General features: G+C 42.9%; 1 protein-coding gene and 1 long non-coding RNA gene across 4 annotated transcripts in view; one reads left to right on the plus strand and one right to left on the minus strand.

Moving 5' to 3' along the window:
- LOC143930339 (uncharacterized) overlaps positions 1–25,985 on the minus strand; it is an 892,155-nt gene that overhangs the window by 459,705 nt on the left and 406,465 nt on the right. The gene's annotated exons all lie outside the window — the stretch shown is intronic.
- The window catches only part of CCSER2 (coiled-coil serine rich protein 2), a 182,706-nt gene that overhangs the window by 83,118 nt on the left and 73,603 nt on the right, over positions 1–25,985 (plus strand). For all 3 annotated transcript variants that reach the window (XM_077454593.1, XM_077454594.1, XM_077454592.1), the window contains exon 5: positions 23,068–23,158. In XM_077454593.1, the coding sequence (XP_077310719.1) occupies positions 23,068–23,158 (91 nt within the window). The remainder of the gene's footprint in view (positions 1–23,067; positions 23,159–25,985) is intronic.

A 25,985-nucleotide genomic window follows, 5' to 3' on the forward strand; every position in this document is an offset into this window, starting at 1 on the left:
TAAGTGGTATCCTGAATTATTACTGTAGCAGAAAAGCCAGATTTTTTTTTTTGTATGCATTTAAAATGAAAAGTTGAGTCTTGCAACATGGCAATGATCCCAAACCATATAAATTAAAAAAAATTGTGACTTAAACAAAATGTGGTGTTTTCTAAATTGGATTTAATGTTTCAATGAGTCTTCATATGCTGAAATAGTGTACAGAGATCTTAAACAGATGCTTCATGCTTAATATACATACATTGAAATCATTTTCTATAAAACATAAGGCCAGAATACTTCAAAAACCTTTGTATAGGTATGAACAGCTGGTTAAAGTGTTACTAAACCCACAACAGTAAAATCTGTCTGTATGTGCAGAATAGCATGCTTGTCATACTCGCTGTGGAACTTTAGGGGTTAATCCTCTGCATTGCGTAAAAAGGCTGTTTTATCCTGTATGCACAGATCCTTCCCTCCTGCAAGGTCTACCTTGGAAAGAACAGGCAAGTTGGTCAACCTCAACCTGCACATGCTCAGTTCTGTCTTTTATGCCGGAGAGAAGTTTCTTGTTCTTAGAGATAGCCAGGTCACATGGTATTGACATCACACATGGGGGCGTGTATACATGCTAAAAATCTCCACCTTCCTGAACTCTCAGCACTGAAGAAACTGTAGTTTATGATGTAACTGTGGTATGCATAAAGCTCTATGTAAACTGTGCTATATAAATCCTGTATAATAATAGGGAGCTGGGACAAAATTACCAAATGGCATGCATTTTGCAGATGGCCTACTCAGTTCAAAGCACCACTCGTGTTCTATACCATGGATACATTCATTGATACAGTGCTTGCCTGTCTATGCCCAACAGCATATGACTCTCCACAGCCAAAACAAGTCCCTGTGTACACTAGGAGACTGGCTAAGTCAAAAGGCTTTTCCCATATACACACAGTTTGTGCAATTTATGGGGACTGGCTCAACCTTGAGAGTGTTTTCACTAAGCTTTACACTGAGATTTAACCAATGAAGGCTTTTAGGAAGGAATATACTATTCCCGAAGTGCATGGTTGAAGATGTTAAAGTGTAACTAAAGGCAAAACTTTTTTTAATTTCAATTTGGATAGAGTAAGGGTGGTGTATACCCCATGCCAATTTATTTTTTGTTCCCATCTGTGTCCCATTGGGGAGATTTCCCTTCACCATAGCTAAAAGTGAGAGGAAATCCTTCCAAAGTGCGGGGATCCCAGTGTGTCACCAGAACAAGTGTTCCCATTGGAAGATGCCCCCTCTGTTTTGAATGTCAACCCAAAATTTTAGATTTTCTTTTACTTTCACGTTCGGTGATAATTGTAAACTGGAAAATCTTTGAATTGAAGTGTCCTAAATGAAGTGTTAGTACTAAATATAATAATCATTGCATGTAATGGTCTTTTTATGAGCTTCTTATTTTCTACCATGAGCATAGACTAGACTCTGTAGACTTACTCATAATTGCCTTTTAATTATAATGTGTTGTTGCAGCTAAACAAGTTTCCATAGCATTTATTAGCAAGCTTCCTATGTATAGATTCACATAAAGCAAGGCTAAAGTCCACAGGTACCTTTTCTCCAGCAGTCCTACAGTCACATAAAAAATGTTTTTCCAGTTTACAATTATCACCCAACGTGAAAGTAAAAGAAAATTTCAAATTTCGGATTGACATCTGAACAGAGGGGAAATCTTCCAATGGTGACACACTGGGATCCCCACACTTTGGAGGGATTTCCTCTCACTTTTAGCTATGGTCAAGGGAAATCTCCCCAATGGGACACAGATGGGAACAAAAAGGATTGACATGGGGTATATACCACCCTTTATCCAAAATGAAATAAAAAAAAAAGCTCCTGAGAGTAAAAAAGAAACTATTGAATAAAAGATACACTATATTAAAGCGGAGGTCCACCCTAAAATGGACCTTCCGCTCATCGGATTCCTCCCCCCCTCCGGCGCCACAATTGGCACCTTTCAGGGGGGAGGGGGGTGCAGTTACCTGGATAATCCAGGTAAATGCACCCACTTCCGGGCTAGCTCTCTGCGGAAAGGGGCGTACATTACGCCCCTTTCCGCAAGTGCCCGCCCCCTTCCGCAAGTGCCCCGCTGCCTGCTGGGAAACACACAGATCCCAGAAGCAGCAGGGACCGTCCTCATTGCGCTGCGCGGCTCGCGCATGCGCAGTAGGGAACCGGGAAATGAAGCCGAAAGGCTCCCTTTCCTGATTCCCATACCCAAGATGGCGGCGGCAGCACTCGAGTGTCGATCTAGAGATCGGCTTCGGGTGCCGACATCGCGGGCGCGCTGGACAGGTAAGTGTCACTATTTTAAAAGTCAGCAGCTGCAGTATTTGTAGCTGCTGACTTTAAAAAAAAAAAAAAAACGCGGAGTCCCGGCGGACTCCCGCTTTAAGAAAAGTATTTAGATGCCTGCCTTTACATCAGGGCTCGACAAATCCCAGGCGCCAGGTCGCCGTTGCGACTAGAAATTGTGCCCTGGCGCCTGGGTTTTTGTCACTGACAGGTGCCTCTGTTGCTCTGTGTCTGGTGCCTCCAGACACAGAGCACTGTCTGGTAGTTGGGATGGAGCAGGAAGAGAACGGCTCAGCAGCCTCTGACATCCTCCTCCCTTCTCCACACACTGTTGGCAGAGCAGCGCCGCAGTGTGTGAAACTGTGTGTAGAGAGGAGCTGTCAAAATTGAGGCTGAATGTCGGGGTGGGCGGGACCCGGGGTGGGCTGGACCCTGCTTTCCAACACCAGCCAATGGGATGGGATCTGGGTGGGCCGATACGTGTATGTGGCCCCTCCCCTTAAGCAGCCCAATCATTGGCTGGCTAGCTGCCGGGTCCCGCCCACCTCTGACATCACGCTGAATGTGTCAGCTCCTCTCTCTCCATACAGTGCAGCACTGCAGAGAGCATTCAGTTTCACAGTTACACTATCGGCTGTGAAACCTGCCAGTGCCACCTGCCAATACCAGTTAGTGCCACATGCCAGTGCAATACAGTGCCACCTGCCAATGCCAGTTAGTGCCAACTGCCAGTGCAAGCCAGTGCCACATGCCAACCTGTGCCACTTGCCAGTGCCACGTGCCAACCATTGCCACCTGCCAGTGCAATCCAGTGCCACCTGCCAATGCCATTTAGTGCCACCTGCAAATGCTATTTTCCAGCGCCACCTGCCAGTGCCAAGCAGTGCTACCTGCCAGTGACATCCAGTGCCACCTGCCAGTGACATCCAGTGCCACCTGCCATTGCCAGTTAGTGCCACCTGCCATTGCCATCTGTCAGTGCCATGTGCCATCCAGTGCCTGCCAGTGCCACATACCAATGCCATCTGTCAGTGCCAATCAGTGCCATCTGCCAGTGCCAGTTAGTGCCACCTGCCAGTTAGTGCCACATGCCATCTGCCAGTGCCACCTGCCAGTTAGTGTCACCTGTCAGTGCCAGTGCCACCTGTCAGTGCAATCCAGTGCCACCTGCCAGTGCCAGTTAGTGCCATCTGCCAATGCCATTTGCTAGTGCCATCTGCCAGTGCCAACCAGTGCCACCTGCCAATCTGTGCCACCTGCCAGTGCAATCCAGTGCCACCTGCCAATGCTAGTTAGTGCCATCTGCCAGTGCCACCTGCCAGTTGGTGCCACCTGCCAGTGCCAAGCAGTGCTACCTGCCAGTGCCATCCAGTGCCACCTGCCAATGCCAGTTAGTGCAACCTGACAATGCCATCTGCCAGTGCCACATGCTAATGCCATCTGCCAGTGCCACCTACCAGTGCCAAGCAGTGCTACCTGCCAGTGCAAATCCAGTGCCACCTGCCAATGCCAGTTAGTGCCATTTGCCAGTTAGTGGCACTTGTCAGTGCCACCTGCCAGTGCAATCCAGTGCCACCTGCCAGTGCCAGTTAGTGCCATCTGCCAGTGCAATCCAGTGCCACTTGCCAATCTGTGCCACCCATTGCCACCTGCCAGTGGCATCTTCCAGTGCAATCCAGTGCCACCTGCCAATGCCATCTGCCAGTTAGTGCCACCTACCAGTGTCACCTGCCAATGCAAGTTAGTGCCACCTGCCAGTGCCAAGAAGTGCAACCTGCCAGTGCAATCCAGTGCCACCTACCAGTTAGTGCCTCCTGCCAATGCCAGTTAGTGCCACCTGCCAGTGCTGCCCATCAATGCCACCTGCCAGTGCTGCCCATCAGTGCCACCTGCCAGTTCCCATTAGTGGCACCTCAGTGCTGCCTATTGGTGCCAATCAATGCCACTTGCCAGTGCCCATCAGTTCCAACCTCAATGCCGCCCCATTAGTGCAGCCTATCAAAGCACATCAGTGAAGGAGAAAAAAAACTTATTTGAAAAATCTTATGACAAAACAAAAGATGATTTTTTTTTTTTTTTTAAATATGGTCTTTTTCTCTTGGCATCAGGCATAAGCAATTCTTATTGTCCGATGCCCCAGACATGCAGTTCTGGGCGCTGGGCAGAGGATTTAAATAATTGGCTGCTAACTTTTTCAGCTGGCTCCTAGATTCTAAGCAAATTTGTCAAGCCCTGCTTTACATGCACACGAACTTTATTGGCATCCCGGTCTTAGTCTTCCCCAAAGCACCCCCCCCCCCCCCCCCATGTTGAGGGCATGTGGCCTGGTACGGTTCAGGGGGTGCTCGTTCGTCCCCATCCCCTTTCCTGACCTGCCAGGCTGTGTGCTCGGATAAGGGTCTGGCATGGATTTTGGGGGGGGCCCTTAAAATCCATATCAGACCAAAGAGCCTGGTATGGTCTTAGAGGGGGAACCCATGCCGTTTTTTTTATATTTGGCGTGGAGTCCCCACTTCAAGTCGCAGGGCAAAGTCTGATCCAGAGTTGTATGACTGTCGTGTCGTACCAGTGTGAACCCGGCCTGATACAGACAATGCATTTAGGTAAATAACCTTCAGCATTTAGAAGCACTCTAACCTCAATTTGTTTTCAGTTGTTTACTGATATCACATTATGAATCATAATATAATGGAAAAAAACATAAAAACCTGAACTATGGAACATGTTTACTTTAGATACAATTTATTCCAACTTTAAAGCCGGGTTTACAATGTTGTGTTGCTGTAGTGTATTTTTCAAATTGGTGTACTGTGATACCTGTTGTTCTTAATGGTACCCCAATGTACCTTTTAAGACATACCGTTGTGGTGCAATACTTTACAGTAAAATCGTACATCTTTTTATTTATTTATTAGGCAGCCCATGCAAACGAATGGGTTGTCTTTGTGCAACACATGTTAATGCAGGACATAAGTGCATCGCAGATGTATGATCCTGCTCTTCGTGTTTTGTTTTACACTGTGTACTTTAATAGTTGTAGGAGACTGTCTGGCCATTGTTATATTTTAAGAATATCGGCTCTATTTGCCTCCATTAACCTCCATGTGGTGTTTTGTGTAAGATTCCGTCATCTAGTATCACATTACAAATGGACATGAGATTGACATCTGGTTATCAGATGGCCTGTGAAGCCCCCACCTTACCAACCCCTCCTCCTAAGTCAGCTTTATGTTTGGTAAGATATCCCTAAATAATCAGAGATGGTCTGCCATGGCCTACTTTCCTACATTGCTCCATAGCTAGAAGTGTGTGACTGGTAAAGGTTATGCCTTGATGGTTCCAGCAACCAAATACCTCTAATGAAATAATAAATAGTGATTAATCCAAGCTCTGATAGTGTGGGCTACTGATCAGATGATTGACTTCATCCCATTCACTCATAATGGAAGTGCTACGGACTGGACAGAGGTAGGTTTTATTTTGTATATATATGTGTGTGTCTGTTATCTGCTCCTTGATGTCTGTATGTGTTGTTTTCTATCACTGTATCCCCCTCTGGCACTTTTTTGTCTTTCTGCATACAAGGAAATCTAAATTTGTTTTCTAGCTTGATTTGTATTTAAACGTCTGATGAAAACACAGGATGGTCTTTATATTGTTGGAGAATGTAAAATAAGCTGCAAATTCACATAAACCTATCACTATGTTTTTACATGGGTCACAATTCTTATTTCTGTATTGCTACAGAGGCGACTCAAGGTTCTTTATCACAGTGAAGCCATCATTGCCCTTTATATGCTTTATTACTCCATTCTAAGTGTGGATGTATGTATTTGTTGTAGTTATCTGCCCTCTAGTGGTCAGATTGGTATATTGACAGCTATTCAACATGAGCATTATTATTACACTTTAGATAAATGCTACTATGTCAGCCATGACCTATCTAGGTTAATTACAGCCAAGATCCTCCATTTCCCATTCATGGCCTTATGCTGAAAGATTATATTACAGCGTCGTTCATCTGTTGCCTACATTCAGCAGCTGGTTAGTGGTGATGGGGCATGTTAGTTTAGTTTTTCTCCAGAGGGTTTCATTAGCTTTGCTAGCGTGGAGGACTTTATTGGCAATGTCATACCATGATGAAGCCCGTCTTTTGCAACTGGGTTTTTTTTCCCCCTTATCACGAGGCAAGGTATACTTACCGAAGTCCATTGTCCAAATCCCTCACTGGTATTATTTTCAGGTGTGGGGAACTTCTTATCCAGCGCTGCAGATATGCCCATGCTGGCTGGTACCTGACAATCCTCTTGTGCTGATGGGACTCCTCTTCTAGATCCTAAAGGGACCCTGTCCCTGGACAGCCAAAAAAGTGTCAATGTCACATAGGGCTGCAACTAACGATTATTTTCATAAACGATTAGTTGGCCGATTTTATTGTTTCCATTAATTGGTTAAAAACCTTAAATATTGTGGTGTATAATTTAGTTAATATAATAAGTTTAAAAAAAAAGCAATGTATTCTTAAATCTCTCTATGCAGTGGTAAATATGTATAACCAACTTTATGGTTAGGGAGCAAAATATGTAATCCACTCTGAGAATAACAGACAGAAAATACTGTATATACTATTAACCACTTGACCACTGGGCACTTAAACACCCTTAATAACCAGACCAATTTTCAGCTTTCGGTGCTCTCGCATTTTGAATGACAACTACTCAGTCATGCAACACTGGACCTATATGAAATTTTTGTCCTTTTTTTCACACAAATAGAGCTTTCTTTTGGTGGTATTTAATCACCGCTCGGTTTTTTATTTTTTTGTGCTATAAAAGAAAAAATACAGAAAATTCTGTAAAAAAAATGAATTTTTCTTTGTTTCTGTTAGAAAATTTAGCAGATTAGTATTTTTTTCTTCATACATTTTGGCCAAAATTTATACTACTACATATCTTTGGTAAAAATAAGTACAAATTGGTGTATATTAGTTGGTCTTTGTGAAAGTTATAGAGTCCACAAGCTATGGTGCCAATATCTGAAAATTGATCACACCTGAAGTACTGACGGCCTATTTCAATTCTTGAGACCCTAACATGCCAGAAAAGCACAAATACCCCCTAAATTACCCCTTTTTGGAAAGAAGACATTCCAAGGTAGTAAGAGGCATGATGAGTTTTTTGAAGTTGTAATTTTTTCCCACAATTCTTTGCAAAATCAAGATTTTTTTTTTTCTTTTTTTTTTTTCACAAAATTGTCATATTATCAGTTTATTTCTCACACACAGCATATGCATACCACAAATTACACCCCAAAACACATTCTGCTATTACTCCCGAGTACGGCGATACCACATGTGTGAGACTTTTACACTGTGTGGCCACATACAGAGGCCCAACATGCAGGGAGCGCCATCAGGCGTTCTGGAGCACCCAGGCCAATTCTGACATTTCTCTCCTACATGTAAAAATCATCATTTATTTGCTAGAAAATTACATAGAACTCCAAAACATTATATATGTTTTTTTAGCAAACACCCTGGAGAATACAATGGTGGTCTTTGCAACTTTTTATCTCACACGGTATTTGCGCAGTAATTTTTTTGTGCTTAAAAAAAAAAAAAACACAGTAAAGTTAGCCCAATTTTTGCATAATGTGAAAGATGAAGTTACGCTGAGTAAATAGATACCTAATATGTCACTCTTCAAAATTGCACACGCTCGTGGAATGCTGCCAAACGTCGCTACTTAAAAATCCCCATAGGCGACGATTAAATTTTTTTTTACTGGTTATATGTTTTGAGTTACAGAGGAGGTCTAGGGCTAGAATTATTGCTCTCGCTCTAACGTTCGCAGCGATACCTCACATGTGTGGTTTGAACACCGTTTTCATATGTGGGCGGGACTTACGTATGCGTTCGCTTCTGCATGCGAGCACATGGGGACAGGGGCGCTTTAAAAAAGACATTTTTTTTTTATTTTATTTTAGTTTGACATTTTTTTCCCCAAAAATAATTTTTTTGATCACTTTTATTCCTATTACAAGGAATGTAAACATCCCTTGTAATAGGAATATGGCATGACAGGTCCTCTTTACAGTGAGATGTGGGGTCAATAAGACCCCGCATCTCATCTCTAAGCTGGGAAGCCTGAAAAAAAAAAAAGATTCTGGCTTTGATCGTATTAGCGATTCTGGCTTTGATCGTATTAGCGATTCGGTAGAAGCACCGGAGGGCGGCGGGGGGGGGGGGATGTCTATGGCTGGGTATTGCAGGGTATCACCGACTATGGCTGGGTATCTGAGTATTGCGTTGCAGACCATTGCAGAGTGTTGCAGGGTATTGGCGGGTGTTGCAGGGTATTGGCGGGTGTTGCAGGGCGTTGCGGAGTGTTGCAGGGCGTTGCGGAGTGTTGCAGGGCGTTGCGGAGTGTTGCAGGGCAGGGCGTTGCAGAGTGTTGCAGGGCAGGGCGTTGCAGAGTGTTGCAGGGCAGGGCGTTGCAGGGCAGGGCGTTGCAGGGCAGGGCGTTGCAGGGCAGAGCGTTGCAGGGCAGGGCGTTGCAGGGCAGAGCGTTGCAGAGCGTTGCAGGGCGTTGCAGAGCGTTGCAGAGCGTTGGCAGGGAATTGAGGGGTTAATTTTCGGTGAGCAGCGATGTGGGCACTGCAGATGCAGCCCACATCGCTGCTGACACCGATCTCTTCCCCCTCCACTGTACCGATCGGTACAGAGAGGGGGAGGGAGGAACGGTTTGTTTACAAGTGATCACTCCGTCATTTGACGGAGCGATCACGTGGTAAACGGCCGCGATGAGCGGCCGTTTACCGTGATTCGTGATGCGCCGGGTCCACTGGACCCAGCGGTCACGGATGCTCTCGTGTGCGCCCCAGGGGGCGCGCGAGAGCAGAATTCTGGGAGGCCCTTAATTAACGGCCTCTCAGAGTTAAACAACCGCCCTGAAGGCGTTAATCGGCAATGAGTGGTTGTTAAGTGGTTAAAGGAGATGTATATACTATTAAAGGAGAGATATACTGTATATACTATTAAAGGAGATGTATATACTATTAAAGGAGAGATATACTGTATATACTATTAAAGGAGATGTATATACTATTAAAGGAGAGATATACTGTATATACTATTAAAGGAGATGTATATACTATTAAAGGAGAGATATACTGTATATACTATTAAAGGAGATGTATATACTATTAAAGGAGAGATATACTGTATATACTATTAGAGGAGAGATATACTGTATATACTATTAGAGGAGAGATATACTGTATGTACTATTAGAGGAGAGATATACTGTATGTACTATTAAGGGGTGAATCTGATAAATATCAGACTCGGATCATTTTTTTTATTCTTCCTTCAAAAAAAAAAATCACATTTTAAGAATGTTTGTTCGATTTTCTAATCATTAGTGGGGTCAAATCGACGTTCATTTTCAACCACAGTGACGGGAAAATTTGGAAATGGAAAACTTATTGGTGAAAGGAATTCTTAGACAGTGTATGTGGTTTTCGTTCAGAAATAGCATTCATTTTAAAAACAGAATGTTAAAAACAAGTGAAAATTTCAAACAGCATTTTTTAATTCAGCGAACTTGCAAAGATTTTTCGTCGGAATATTCTCGCCTGAAAATTGATCCGTGTGACCAGCATAAAGCTCAGTACACACCTATGCAGTTTGCTTTTGATCTGTTTCTGCAGTGCTTTTAGCTGTGCGTTTTGATTTTTGCATTTGTGGTTTTGCTGCAATTTGCATTTTATTTATTTTTTCCATGTAAATGAACTGTAGTGGGTTTCTGCAAAAAGCACCAAAAAACACATAGATGTGACCCAGGTCTAACAAATTTAGTAACATAATGGGGTTAAAAAATAAAATAAAAATAAAAAGCAAATTACTACTGTAAGGGGAAGGGGTTCATTTTTTTTTTTTTTTTTTTTTTACTGTAGAACTGTGAAAATAATATTTACAGTAGCGATTATTTGCTCTTTTTGTACTATAAAGGGCTCATTTTAGTTTTTTAGTTTTTTTCTTTTAACCCCGTTATGCTACTGGGCGATTAATCGATTATGAAAATCGTAATCAATTAATTTCATAATCGATTGGTTGTCAATTAATCGATTAGTTGTTTGAGCCCTAATGTCACAAAGGCAATGACATGGACACCTAAAGAAGGATCCCATCCCATGTAAACAGAAGAGAGAACACTGTGTACTGGAACATCAGACTGCAGCTACAGGGGGTGGAGGTTCATGTTTTGCCGAGAGTTGGGCTTTAATACCTGACATGTCATGCTGAGTACCTGTCCATCCTTTAATTAAAAAATGTAGTTAAAGTGACACTATAAACAGTATCTTCTCAAAAAAACAACCCATAAACATCTATTACCTTATGACCCTGCAATCTATTTTTTATTAAATGAGTTTGACTGTGTTTTTACGCCTCCTTGTAATCTCACCGGTGAGTTCATTAAAGCAGAGTTCCACTCAAAAGTGGAACTTCCACTTATCTGTCTCTCTCCCCCCCCCCCCCCCCCTCCAGTGCTACATTTGGCACCTTTCAGGGGGGAGAGGAGAACAGGTACCCCTCCTCCTTCCTCTGCAGCCGTACCAATTAGAAGGTGCAGTGCTTTTCACTCTCTTGCACTTTTTTGGACCTCCACTTCAACCTCTCCTTTTCCCCCTCATTTCCTTTTTTTTTTTTTTTTTTTTTTTGGAACAAGCAGTGCAGGTTAGCTGCAGTCATGTGCAATGCTCTATACACACTACAGATCCCATGGTCCATAGTCTTTCATAAGCAAGAGAGAGTGGCTACATTCCTACCTACAGTGGGCTTGTGAAGAATGAATGTAGCCACCCTCTTACAGGAAGTCAGATCCCAGTAGCAAAAAAAAAAAAAAAAGGTTTGAGATTTTCAGAAGGTTGAGAGGAATAGAAGGTACTTTTTAAATTACAGCAGTTTTAACCCAAAATAAAACATTTAATATACTGCAGCTTCCCAATTCTTAGATTCTTATTTTTCACCTGGTGATCCAGCCAGTAAATCAGTTAGTTTTTTTTTTTTTTTTGACAGAACAAGCAGATGGAGGATTGAGCTTACAATGGACGTCTTTAATTATGTAAAACATGTATCCCAAAGTGTTAGCTGAAGTTTGGCTTCAACTTTTAGTGTATTTAAACCTGCTAGTCCATCTATCATTCTCTTCACCCCAGATTATCCATGCTGCTGTCCAGAGGTGTCTGTTGCTCATTCTCCCAGAGGGTAGGTAGGCACCTTAATACAGTAAGTGCCCCTCCCCCCACAGAATCACTCCCTAGGACACACATTTAACCCCTTCAGGCCCCCTAGTGTTAACCCCTTCCCTGCCAGTCACATTTATACAGTAATCAGTGCATTTTTATAGCACCGATCACTTTATAAATGTCAACGGTCTCAAAACAGTGTCAAAAGTGTCCTGTCTGCTGCAATGTCAGTCTCGATAAAAAGCACTGATCACCGCCATTAGTAATAAAAAATAAAATAATATAAATTAAATATCTATCCCCTATTTTGTGGACACTATAACTTTTGGTTTGCGCAATCAATATACGCTTATTGGGATTTTTTTTTTTTTTTTTTTTACCAAAAAATATGTAGAAGAATACATATTGACCTAAACTGAGGAATTTTTTAATTTTTATGGGATATTTATTATAGCAAAAAGTAATAAATATATATATATATATATATATATATATATATATATATATATATATATATATATATATATATATTTTTTTTTTTTTCAAAATGGTCACTTTCTTTCTTTATAGCGCAAAAAATAAGAAAACGCAGAGGTGATCAAATACCACCAAAAGAAAGCTCTATTTGTGGGGAAAAATAACGATCAAAATTTAATTGGGGTTAAACCAGGTATTCGTACTTTTGGCAGTGTGGGCAGGATGCCATGTCTCCTGCTGGAAAATGCAATCAGCATCTCCATAAAGCTGGTCAGCAGAGGGAAAACGTGAAGTGCTCTAAAATTTCCTGCTAGAGGGCTGCGCTGACTTTTGTTAAGGCTAGGTTTGTACCTACCTCACTTTATATGCTTACCTATACATAAAATAAGTGATTAAAAACCTTTTATCTATATGAATCAACCCATGCGGTTGCATCTATAACCCATGAAATCAATAAGGAATGATAACAGTGTAAAAAGAATAACAATCATATTTATACAGAAAATAAATATTAGAATTATCATTACCAACTATAGTATAGAGATGTTATAAATTCAGTGTTGCCAGTGTTTACAAATATAGGTAATGCAAACAGGGGATATGGTTACAATGGACATACACAGGCTGTTACTTGACTCTTAGTGCTCATGCACACGGACGTTTTAAAAAACTGGCTGCAAAGCTAGCTCCGATGCCTGGAAAAATTGTTGTTAAAAACGTGATTTTTACCGCGTTTTGCATTGGCGTTTTTGCGCGTTTTTTAGCGTTAAGTAGCGTTTTTTAAGAAACACATCTCTTGGCTATAGCACTCAGAAAACAAAGAAAATATGTTGCGCGTTTTTGCGCGTTTTCCCGCGATTCGCGTTTTTACAGCTCTAGCTCCACGCCACGGAACGCACTGGTCCTGGGTTTTTTTTACAGCTTAAAAACGCCTATGCCATTTGCAGCTCAAAAACGCCTAGGTGGGCATGAAGCCATAGACTAACATGGACAGCCGTTTTTAAGCTGCAAAAAAAGCTCAAAAAAGTGGCTGTAAAAACGTCCGTGTGCATGAGGCCTTAGGCAAAATCTTAATATAAAAGAAAAGTAAAGAGAATACATTACACAGGAATCTTGCGTGTCCAGTCCATGAGGCTTAAGAGCAAGGACAGTGATCTGTGTCCCATTATAAAACAAGAAAGGAAGGCGCACTGACCTAGTGAATTACCATAGATGGAGCTTAATTAAAATCAGAACATATAGCAAAATGGCTACTCACAAACGAGTATTGATAAAAGGCATAATCAATACAATTGGGTCCATCACACTGAACATCCACACGTCCAGATCTAATGTCAGATGAATCGACTAATACCCTTTGTCCCATTATATACACACTTGTAACCCCCCCCCCCCCCACCTTCCATATGCTAAAACTGCTACATTGAGTCAGTGGGGGTGGGGTGCTCTCTTACCAGCTACCGTTTTATGCCTGTTCCCTTCCCACCTCCTTTCAAGCGACATTATTCTACCAAATGGTCTTAGCCCTTGTACACACGGTCGGACATTCTGACAACCAAATCCGTTGGATTTTGTCCGACGGCTTTTGTCCGAAACTGTTGCATACACGCGGTCGGACAAAGTTGTCGGAAAATCCGATTGTACATAACGTGATGACGTTATTTCGTTATGATGGGACTACGTTCAGGCTAGTAGCCAATAGCTTTGGTCTAGGAATTTGATCTGAGCATGCATGGCACTTTGTCCGTCTTAGTAGGCTACACATGATCGGAGTATGTCCGATCGGAGCATTTTTTCGGAAAATTTTAGTTGGAAGACTTGGTCCGTCGGATGCTCCGACGGAAACAGTTTGCTGGAGACCACACACAGTCGGATTATCCGACAAAACGGTCCGATAGGACACATTCCATCGGAATCTCCGACCGTGTGTACAAGGGCTAAGAGAGGCTTTTGTCAGATAACTACTCAAGATAAAATTCCACAGCTGGGTATGGTGTCTCTGTTGCTTCTAAACATGTTCTGAAACTATATTGAAAGATCACTGTGAATCCCATTAATAATAAAGTCCATCACCTTCAGGGCCCAAATCTCCACCACAGTTCCCCCCCCCCCCCCCCCCCCCGAAGTTCATTCTTGAACTTATGCCCTCCCTCAATGATCCCGTACCCACCCACAACAGTCCAGAAGCCCCGGCCCTTCCCCACCACCACTGAGGCCTCCTCTTCCTTTCTTGAACACGCTGGAACCCATTGAGATGGACTTGAGACAGCAAAGCAATCCTGATGTTTTTGAGACTTCACATCCGAACCATGAGTGCCTGTACTGCAATGTTTCATCGCCCCTCTGCCTTGGAAGAGCGGAACTCTAACATCGATGGCGGGATCCTGGCATATCTAATCCTGTAATTTGGGAATATGGTGTAATAATTGTAACGATTGGATCGGACCGCAAGCCCTTTTCAGCATGGTGAAGGAAAGTTCAGGAGAGTCTTATTCATGGCACGTTTGTCTCAAGAAATAACTTAGTTGTCATTACTTTTTCAGGTGGTGGGCGGGCGGGCCTCCAGACAGTCATGCATGAATACAAAAAAGAAAAGGAGAATGTCAGTGTACAGATATTGGAGGAATGCTGGACAGGAGCAGAGGGTTGACCATTAAGACTTAATGCTTATAAGGGGTGTAGTGTGGACGAGTAAAGTGGGATCTCACTAGGGTACAGATTATGAGCAACAGTCAATATCATCCATGGCCCTTGATGGTAGGGACCGACACCAGCAGATGACATTGTTTATAACTCATCTATATAAAATATGAGTTTCACTTTTTGAATTAGGCCTCTTTCACACGGGGTGGATCAGTAATGATCCGCCCCGTGAAGATCCGCTCGCTCAGCGGGGATCGCTCCGTTGTCCCCGCTGAGCTGGCTGCGGACAGGGCGGTCTCCGCACACTGTGCAGGGACCGCCCTGTCAGCTCTCCATTCTCCTCTATGGGGATCGGATGAGCACGGACCGTCTGTCCGTGTTCGTCCGATCCGCTCTGCAGACGGATAGAAAAATAGGATTTTCCTCCGTCTGCAGAATCGGACTGTTGCAGAGGCGGACGAAATCGGGTGTCTGTGGATGCTCATCCGCAGACACCCGCTATCCCATATATGTCCATATTTCATCCACAAACGGATGGATGAAATACGGACATACCATCCGCATGTGTGAAAGGGGCCTTAAATTACTAAAATAAATTTTGAAATTCTTTTTGATGATGTTCTAATGTTATGAGATGGACCTGTATGTGTTTTCATGGACTAGCACAATTCTGAAAGCAAAGCTGCTATAACAAAAACCACACCTTCTAGCTTAATCTACACTTTAGACTGTTACCCAGTCCATTGCCATAACACAGGCAGTTATAATAAAAATCTGCTTGGTAGTACAGTAACATCTTTTAATGTAGTCTGGGTACAAAGCAGTAATGTGCTGTAATCTGAACGAGTTGAATTATTGAGTCTAGCAGCTTGATTTTGTTTTTATATTTTCTGTGAGAATTGTGTAAGTTTTTTGTTTGTGTTATAAAATATTCATATTTTTTTGTCTTTCATTTTCTGCTCTGGTTTGATTGATTTTTTGTTTTTGTTTTTTTCACTTTTGTTTAACACCTACAAAGTAGCTTTCTTCAATTAATGTAATTTTCATGTAATCAAAAGTATGCATCAATAGAATTTGACATACTGATTGTTCTGAGAAAATGTCTATGCACGAAGCTAAGACAGTCTTAATTGGTAATTTTCAGGTATTTATATATAAATAAAAAAAAACAATAAATGAAAACTATGTCCGTACATCACTTTGTATAGCTAGACTATATTTTTTTCCCTTTTTCTGTTTTGTTTTTTTCCCCCTCCAATACAGCACACCTGAGAGATATCAAGGCTGACCTGCCAAAGAACAGTAAACATTAAAGGACTATTTTTTTTTTTCAGGCTCTTTTAGTACTCCTCAGAGGTTTCCTGTCCCCTGCAGATGGGAGGGGTGGGGTAGGAATACAAATATACGGATGCTTACCTGCAACCACTCTACAACTGTGGACATTTTGCTCAGAGACTCTTCTATCAAGATTACTAGTTGCTTCATGACCACCTTGGCTCTCCTTTATCAGCTTTATGGATGGGCTTACTCCTCAGCTGAGCTTTGTGACACTCTATCTTGGCCTTGTCTGCATGTAGTTGCTGGGCTGGCTTGTAAAGTCGCTTTGGGCACTGGATCCTGTGTGGTTGCTCACCTTTAAAGCGGGATTCCGCTGCGATTTTTTTATTTTTTTATTTTTTTTTTTTAACCTGTGTCACTGGTGGGCGATTCCTACGGTGTCTTTGCAGTCATGATCAACGTCTTTTTAACCCCCGGGTGACGATTTCATTGCTAAGGAAAACTTTTAAAAAGCAGTCCGGCGGTTTCCATTTTCACTGTGGGCGTTTGAAGCCCACAGGCATTTACTTCCTGGATGCGATGATGTTGAGCTCCCAGCATCCACCGCTCCATCTCGCACATGCTCATTGAGTGTCCTCTTTGTTTTCCTTCCTCTTGCCTCGTGTGCTATAGTGGTAATGGCAGATAGAGCTGCCTGCCCACTTTCAAAATGGCAATTTCGGACATGCCCTCGTCACGTGACCGGCGTCCTCCTTCGAAATCTCACGAGATTTCGGCATGACTGTGTCCCCCACTGATTCCTGGGAAATAGCTAAAAAAGTTCCCAGGGACCATTGCGAAGCCGATAAACATGCCTACTCCTACGGGAGGAGAGCCCGGAAGTCGGCATAAACATTAAAAATAAAAGGTAAATACTGCATATTATTTTATTTCAATGGTCATAACTGCATCTATGTTCCAAAGCCATTTGAATAAGATGAACTTGCAATTTTCTGTACAAAACCGCTTTAACTCATGGTGCATTGTGTTAGCCACAGTGTGATATTCGGGTTCAGCAGTGTTGTCTGCTGGCAACGGACCCACCCCATGAATACCCTTTTGGAGATATGCCCACTTGTAAAGTAAATTGTGTCTGGAATGTCTCATGGGGTTACTGTCCGAGGTGATCTAGTCACACACTTTAACCACTATTGGTAATTAACTAAGGACCAATTATTTTCCTCTTGGTAACCGACCTTGTGGAGGTTTACTGATGGTGTTGTGGCACTTTACATCATAGACACACCATCAGGGCACTGTGCTGTTCTGTGGTATGCTGTGATACACTGCAGTAGGAACGGGATTACTTTTTTTAACTGTCATGCATGCCCATGTATAGGCTGTGCACATATGATCAGTATTCCTAAATACTGTGTATTTAAGAATAATGTTCCTTAATGTAACATTGAAAAGACTTAAATATATCATCATCTACAGTACATAATATCAAAAGATTTAGAAAATCTGAAGAAGTGTATGTTCACGGGGAGAAGGCTATAACGCAGTATTGAATGCCCAAAAATCTTTGAGCCCTCTGGCAGCATTGCATTAAAAACAGGCATGATTCTTTGATAGACATCACTGCATGGGTTTAGGATTTCTTCCACAAATCACTGTCTGTGAACAGTGTTCACCATGGCACCCAAAAATGCAGGATAAAGCTCTATCATGCAAAGAAGCCGCCATAATGTGAACATTATCCAGAAATGCTGCCCTCTTCTCTGGGACAAAACTTATTTAGGATGGTCTTTTGCAAAGTGGAAAACTGTTCTGTTGTCAGACAAATTGAAGTTTGACATTCTTCTTGGCATGGGTGGCGTGTCTTCTGGAATAAAGATGAGAGGGACCTTCTGGCTTGTTATCAGTGCTCAGTTCAAAAGCCTGCATCGCTGAGGTATGGGGGTGCATTAGTGCATATGAAATAGGCGGCTTACACTTCTGGAAAGGCACCATCAATGCAGAAAGATATGTCCAGATTTTAGAGCAGCATATGCTCCCTTCCAGACAATAAGTATTTGTTAGAGCTCCTGCGCTATAAGAAGTGGTTGATTCTAATTGCTGGGTGCAGCGAACACTTGAACGGGACACACTCTCATGTAAATTGAATAAATAGTAAAAGAATAGTGCTGCGCTACCAAAGTGAAAAAAAAAAAAACTGATCTAAAACCTTTACCCCTTATGGTACATATAAATATACTCTGGGCTAGCCAAAAAAACACATTTTTATATATATATATATATATATATATATATATATATATATATAATCTGCATACATGTGTATCTAAAAGCCAAGGTGAAAAATATCCACTTAAGATTGAAATGTCAAACAACACATATTTACCGTGATTTAATCCACTATCAAAAGGGCTAACCCCCACTAAATTGCTCAAGTGTATATATAAGATTACTCAAGTGTATATAAAAAACACATAACCGATGTATATATGCAAAAACAATTAACAAAATATCGTCCATGATAAAATATAGAAGTGATCAAACACGTAAAGTGCTAAGTGCATATAACGAACAAAATAGAAAAAAAAAACAGCAAAACACACACAATAGTCCAGCTAGGTGAATATTGTAGTGAAGGTTCAAATGCAAAGTGACTTAGTGCTTGCAACGTGCAGAAAAAAAGATTCTTTCTCCACTCAGTGATTCACCATGTTTGTTAGGCACACCAGGTAATTACCTCACTGCTGTAAGGTATACAGCGTATCTATAGCCTTTTCAGAGACACACAGGGAATCAGGAGGGGGACTTCAGATATTCCTATTGTTATCACCATCCATAAAATTGCTCCAAGGAATAGATATAAGGACGACCATAGTGTAGTAAAATTAAACTTTAGCGAATTTATTCAATCAATTAAAATCTACTCGCAAAACAACCAGGTGAGTCACATTTAACAGCAAACTGCTCGGGTGTAGGCGTCACTTCCGGTCTCTGTATCCTACGCGTTACGGCACTTCCTGTGACTTCAACTGGGATGCTAGTTGAAGTTGAAGTCACAGGAAATGACAGTGGGGAGGAGCCAGGAGTGCCATCAGAGGACTTGAGAAGAGGAGGATCTGGGCTGCTCTGTGCAAAACCACTGCACAGAGCAGGTAAGTGTAACATGTTTGTTATTTTTTTTTTTTTTACCTTTACAATTGCTTTAAATAGGCCATACATGGAGGGAATTTTCTGCTTGGGTTGCCCAGTTGGCACCTCCGCCCAACATCCTGCAAAAAATTGTTAGCTGAACATCTTCATCCAGTCAGATACGGGCACTGTTCAGTTATTTTGATAGCTGGTAGTGCATTCTGTTAGAATGCAATGGCTGCAGCAGAAGTGTCCATCCGTCCAGGTCGCAGGCTGTGAAAAAAAAAAAATGGGTGTATGGCCATAGTAAGAGGGCAGAGAACTTAAAGTGATTGTAAAGGTTTGTTTTTTCTTTTCTTAAAATAACAAACATGTTATACTTACCTGCTTTGTACAAGGGTTTTGGACAGATCGGCCCCAATTCTCCTTTTCTGGGGTCCACCGGCAGCGCTCCTGGCTCCTCCTCCTTCGAGTGCCTCCACGGAGAGCTGCTTTCCATTTGGGCACTCGTGCATCCATTGACACAGACAGCAGGACTTGGCCTTGCCCCAGGCTCTTGTGTCACTGAATTTAATTGACGGCAGCAGGAGCCAATCGCTCTTGCTGCTATCAATTTATCACTATCCAATGAGGACCCTAGACAGGAGCTTTAGCTGCTGTGCTCGTTCTCTTTGCTGGAACGATTGGGTTCAGGTAAGAAAAAGGGGGCTCTGGGGGCAGCTGCACCACAAAAGGTTTTTCACCTTAATGCATAGAATGCTGGCAATACATGGTTGATTATGTATTTTCACGCCCTACTCAAACATTGTATTGTGACAGGAGTACCCATTGCACACTAGCACATTATGTGAAACTTACCTAAAAAGAAGCCTTCCAGCGATGCAGTGCCATTGCTGGAGGCCACTTCCACCTTCGCCTGTCTTGCTTACGGGTTTGCGGACTCTGGCTCTGTGACTGGCCAGAGCTATGATAATGTCACTTCCGCGGGTGTGCGCCGTAGGTCTGGGCTCTGCAGGCCGTCCCTTCAGAGCGTATTTGCCAGTGATGTCTGTGGTGGCATGTACAGTAAATATCTCCTAAATGGTGCGTGTTTAGAAGATATTTACACTACCTTTTAGGTAAGCCTTATAATAGAATATACAATTTAGTGATGGAAATTTTCTTCCTCTTTAACCACTTGAGACCCGCGCTATAGCCAAATGACTGCTACAGCGCGGACCTCCTTTGCCGGGACGACGTCTATTGACGTCGTTCCGTGCACGAGGGGCGCGCGCGTGGCGCGCTCTGTGATCGGCGAGTCTATGAGACTCGCCTGATCACGGATCCGAGCAAGGGGTCGATCCCGACCCCTTACCACGTGATCAGCTGTCAGCCAATGACAGCTGATCATGTGATACAACGGAGCCGGTAATCGGCTGCTATTCCTCCTCGCGCTGACAGCGTGAGGAGAAAAAAAAAGAGCCGTTTACCGGCGGCCATGATCGGGACATCAGTCCCGATCACGGCCAGCTTACTAGTGCCCACCTGCGCCCCTCAGGAATAAATAAGTGCCCCCCGTAAGTGCCACCCAGCAGTGCCCACAGTGCCACACATCAGTGCCTACAGTGCCACCCACAATCTGCCTCAACAACGGTGCTGCACCCCAGTGCCACATATCCGTGCCCATCAGTGTCATCTACCAGTGCCCATCAGTGCCACCTATCAGTGCCCATCAGTTCCATCTATCAGTGGTACCTATTAGTGCCCCTTAGTGCCACCCATCCGTGCCATCTTATCTGTGCCCATCTTTGCCCATCAGTGCCGCCTTATCTGTGCCCATCAGTACTGCCTTATCTGTGCCTATCGGTGCCACCTTATCTATGCCTATCAGTGCCCACCAGTGCAGCCTATCAGTGCGCCTCATCCGCGCACTTCAATGAAGGAGAAAAATGACCTGTTTGCAAAATGTTATAACAAACTATTAAACATGATTTTTTTTTTTTTTTGCATCTTTTTTTTTGTTTAGCAAAAAATAAAACTCCCAGCTGTAATTAAATACCACCAAAAGAAAGCTCTATTTGTGGGAAAAAAATTATAAAAATTTAATTTGGGTACAGTGTTGTATGACCTCGCAATTGTCATTCAAAGTGCATCAGCGCTGAAAGCTGAAAATTGGTCTGGGCAGGAGGGGGGTTTAAGTGCCCAGTAAGCAAGTGGTTAAACAACTGACTTTTGTTGAGCGTGGATAGACGCACTCTGAAATTTGTTTGATACGTGCTGAACCAGATGAATTTTGATCAGTGTATGGCCAGCTTTAGAGGCTCTAAACCTTCCCTACGCTACTAATAAATGGTGGTTTTATTTTGGTTTGTGCCCTCTTTGGAGACTTTCTCCTGATATTCTCAGTGAGCACAAAGGAAATGAGGATAGATCTGACCCAATGGGGTCACAGATGACAATAATGAACTGTTGGAGGTCCTGTCCCTTTCACAGCTTAATCTAAAAGTTCAAGGAGAAAAACATTTTATGTTGTAAAACCAGCTGGTATTCTGTAAATCTGTGCCGGGATCTTTGTGCAGGTTTTACTGATTTCCAAGAGCTTGAATGTGAAATGTGAACGGTGACAAAATGTACCTTCCAATTTCTCTTTCTCCGCAGTTGTATTTCTTGCCGGGAAGTAAAAAGACAATTGCCTGTCTTGTTCCATTATATAGAACCTTTGGGTGCATAAAAGAGACTATTGTACAAAGTCAGAACCAATTGCAAAACCGGCTAGTTAGATGAAGTCCTTAATGATTTGCTGCAGTGTGTCTACTTTAGAGTGATTCAGTTCAAATACATTCTGATGAGCTGTACAAACAGCTACTGAAATGGTTACATAAGTGTGTGTAAAATGCCTGCGAGAAACATTTATTTTATTAGTGCCCAATCTCATCTGGCTTTTCATTTGTAACGTGTAATATTTCCACTGTAGTGAAAACAAATTGATCAGTAATTTTGCCTACTGCAAATGGGAGAAATGTGTTACTTTATTCTGTTTAGTCTGCATTGGTCTTTACTATACTCCGTTTGACATTTTACATATCTTTAGTACTCTTTGAGCTGCTTAGATTTCAACAGGAGACTGTTTGCCCCTTCTGTTCAAAGAGGGGAGCTGGTACCTATAGACTCCACAATTGGAGCCGTGATGCCCCATTCACATTTGCGATTTATATGTGGGAGCCAATCGAGTCTGTGTCTAGGGCTGATTATTGCAGGCAGTCGCTACATGAACAATTGCATGCGAGCGGCTGTAATTAGCTGCTGGATCTGTCAGCCTCCTATTGCTTATAATTAGGCTTCTGCCTGCAGCTAATCACCGGCAACCCCTGCTGGACCTCCATCATGTAAACGGCCCATTCGCAAGTGTGAATGGGGCCTAAAACTCAAGGTGCTCAATTATACAGAGCTGTGGCCTGCTCCCCCACCCACATGTATCAAGCCCCTTTCACACGATCAGCCCGCTTGGATCCGCCTGTCAGTTTTTCAGACGGATCTGAGCGGGCCACCCATTGACTTATATGGGCAGGCGGATGTGTCTGTTGACACCCACCTGCCATCCGATGCGACATGATCCACTGAAAACAGATGGATGTCGACAAGTTCGCCACCCTTCGAGCAGATGGGATCGGATGAAAATTGACAGGTGGATTTGTTTTCATCTGATCTGTCATAGAGGACAACAGGGCTCTGACAGGTCCGTCCCTGCACAGTGATCAGAGACTGACCTCATCCGCCAGCTCAGTGGAGATCAATGGAGCGCTCCCCCGCTGAGCTGGTGGAATGCGTCCTGCAGATCCGCCCCGTGTGAAAGGGGCCTAACTGATTTAGACAAGCCGGGTGTGGGAGAGTTGGTTCAAGTTTCTGAAGCTGTGTATTGTCATAATTAACCTCTTGGTGCCTACAGTTATTTCAAGTTTGACACTGATACATTTTATTTATTTACAGGACATCCTCAATAATATAGAGACCTGTGACCTGGAAGAGGATGACCTAATGCTGGATGTGGAAATACCAGAAGACCCGCCATGTGACCCTGGTTAGTATTTTGCTGTCACTATAACTAGGCAGTTTATCTGATGCCTGTTGGATGTTTGTTTTTGGGACATTGAAAAGACTTAATACACTGTTCAAATTTTGTCTGGATTTTGATGAATTGGACATAATTTTCTCTGTGGCTGGCCCTACTATCCCCCCAACATCCTTCTATTGAATATTTGAAGGAGTCAAATGCATAATTGTTGGCAAAACAGTGGCTGGATCCCATCAGATGTTGCTGCTGTTTAAGCATTCTGAAGATCAATTGATACCTACACTATCTGTCCACTCCAGGACCATAAACACCCACTGTGCGTGTGTTGTTTGATACTCATCTATTGTGTCTCTGTACTCCAGGGCCATAAGCGCCAATTGTTTGTGTGTGTGTGTGTGTGTGTGTGTGTGTGTGTGTGTGTGTGTGTGTGTGTGTGTGTGTGTGTGTGTGTGTGTGTGTGTGTGCGTGCGTGCGTGCGCTCTGTGATTACCTGTTTCTATGTACTCCAGACCAACTTTTTTCAATCAGGGTGCCTTCTGATTCTTTCAGAATCCAAATGCCTAAAAATTGCCCAAAAATTGTCAGCAAGCTGATGAGTGGCTCATGCATGTCTTCTTTTTTGATACACAAGCCCACATGTGTTTTTTTGTGCAGCATTATAACCTTTGGCGCCATGTGGGCCAGTTGCTGTCCTGAAAACGTCTTGTTTGCCTCTTCCCTGCACCTCTCCCTCAGTACTGGGGTTATGTTATCTGAATGATGGAGAAACTGAGGGAGAAGAGAAATGCTAGCATACAAATCTGTACCAGTTTGCAAACGTATATTGCTTTGTAAAAATGATTCCCCTCTAAAGTCTATGGATGCTACTAGAGTATGTAAAAATATTTGTTTCGTTTTTTTTTTTTACGTTTTCAAATTGCGTGCCTCAAGATGGTGTATAGTTTTAAGGAGTGGCTTGATTGAAAAAAAGATTGAGAAACCGCGTGTGTGTGCGCGGGTGCGCACGCATGCTCTGTTCCCATTTCCCATCTCTGTGTAGTCTAAGATCATTCACATCCATTATATGGGGGGTTCTTTGCTACCCATACTACTGTATCTGTGCGTTTTCAGGATGCTGAATATCCAGTGTGTCTGTTCTTTACCTACCCTACTCTTCTGTGTGTGCGCTCTCTTATCCCCACTACTGTCTCTACGTACTCTAGTACTAGAATCGCACATTTGGGGTTGATTTACTAAGACTGGAGAGTGCAAATCTGGTGCAGCTGTGCATGGTAACCAATCAGCGTTGGTTTTTTTTGTTGTCAAAGCTTTATTACGCAAGCTGAAGTTAGAAGCTGATTGCTTTCTATGCACAGCTTCACCAAATTTTGTACTCTCCAGTTTTACTAAATCAACCCCAGTTATTATTATTGCAAGATGATTCCTCCTAGCTATCTTTCCTGCTACAGAAGCCAGGGTTCATTATGCTTTGTATTCAGATGTTCCTATTTTCTGGATACAGTGACAAATGGATGACATGTAGAATAGGGTGTTGAATGTAGAATAAGTGTTGAAACATTTCATAGGGTTTTTTTTTTTCCTGTATGAAATTCTGTCAATAAAGTGTCCAAATAAATTGTGATATGTTCAACCAATTTGTGTAGAAATCTTGCACCACTTTAAAGACATCAAAATCACACCCATTGTGCTCAAATAAAAAGACCTGCTCACCAGACAGTCATGACCTCTTTAACTAAAAAGAAGGTCTGAAATTGCTTGTTGGACAATCTTGCAGCCTGGTGTTGAATCGGGGAACTTCTAGACTGTACTCTCCTCTCCACCACAGTAAACCATAGGAGATGAGAAAACAGGAGGGACCAATACCGTGATACTGCTTTTTATTAAAAATGAAGATAAAACATACAATTGCCTGAAAAACAATTAAATATTTATTTTTTTATAATCGCATTCCCTCTGTTTTCAGATGCTGCATAAGAGCTATGGGGGAGGAGAAGCAGCAACACACAGCTTCCCAGTGACGGGCTGTGCGGGGGCGGGGTTGGGTGTCAGGTCAAGTCTGATCATTGGAGGAGAGCAGGCTGAATTCCCAGCATAGCTAGAGAACTGACCACGGTGTGCTCTCCTGCTTAGTGTGGTCGGTTTTTAATAGGAAAGCAGAGGAACTGTCGGGAAACCATTGACCAAAAATTTATAGGGACACTTTTTTGTCTGTAGACAGAGTTTTATTATAATTAGTGGGTGGCATAGCGGGGGGGGGGGGAGGAATGTGGCGCACCAAGCGCACCGCTGCAAAATATGGGCATGCTTTAAGCTTGGCTTAAAGGGGGTGTGGTTAGAGTCTGAGATGGAGGGAGAAAAAGAGAGGGCGAGAGAAATAAAGACAGGGGGGAAGGAAATAAAGAAGGATGGAGGGATAGCAGGCCCAGATCCTACACCACAGTAGTACTATGTGTATTCCAGAAAGTTCAACAATCAGCAGATAAAGATACTCAAACACCTGGTGTTGACGCTGCAATCATCCTGTCACCATGGTTGTTATGGTGTCAGGATGATTGAAGCGCATTATTTTTGGTATTACATTGTAATATAAAATTAAATGGTTCAAATCACAATTCACAATCAGTGAGAACCCTGGGCGTGTCACTTGCCACTGTTGCCTGTCACTTGCCAGCAGATGCCGCATGTCACTTGCCACGTCGCCTGCCACTAGATGCAGCCTGTCACTTGTCAGCAGATGCAGCTTGTCACTTGCCACGTCACCTGCCACCAGATGTGGATTGTCACTTGCCACGTCGCCTGCCACCAGATGTGGATTGTCACTTGCCACGTCGCC

Source organism: Lithobates pipiens, unplaced genomic scaffold (assembly GCF_037356315.1).
Source record: "Lithobates pipiens isolate NorthernLeopardFrog02 unplaced genomic scaffold, aLitPip1_a1.2 Scaffold_25, whole genome shotgun sequence".
Lineage (NCBI taxonomy): Eukaryota > Metazoa > Chordata > Amphibia > Anura > Ranidae > Lithobates > Lithobates pipiens.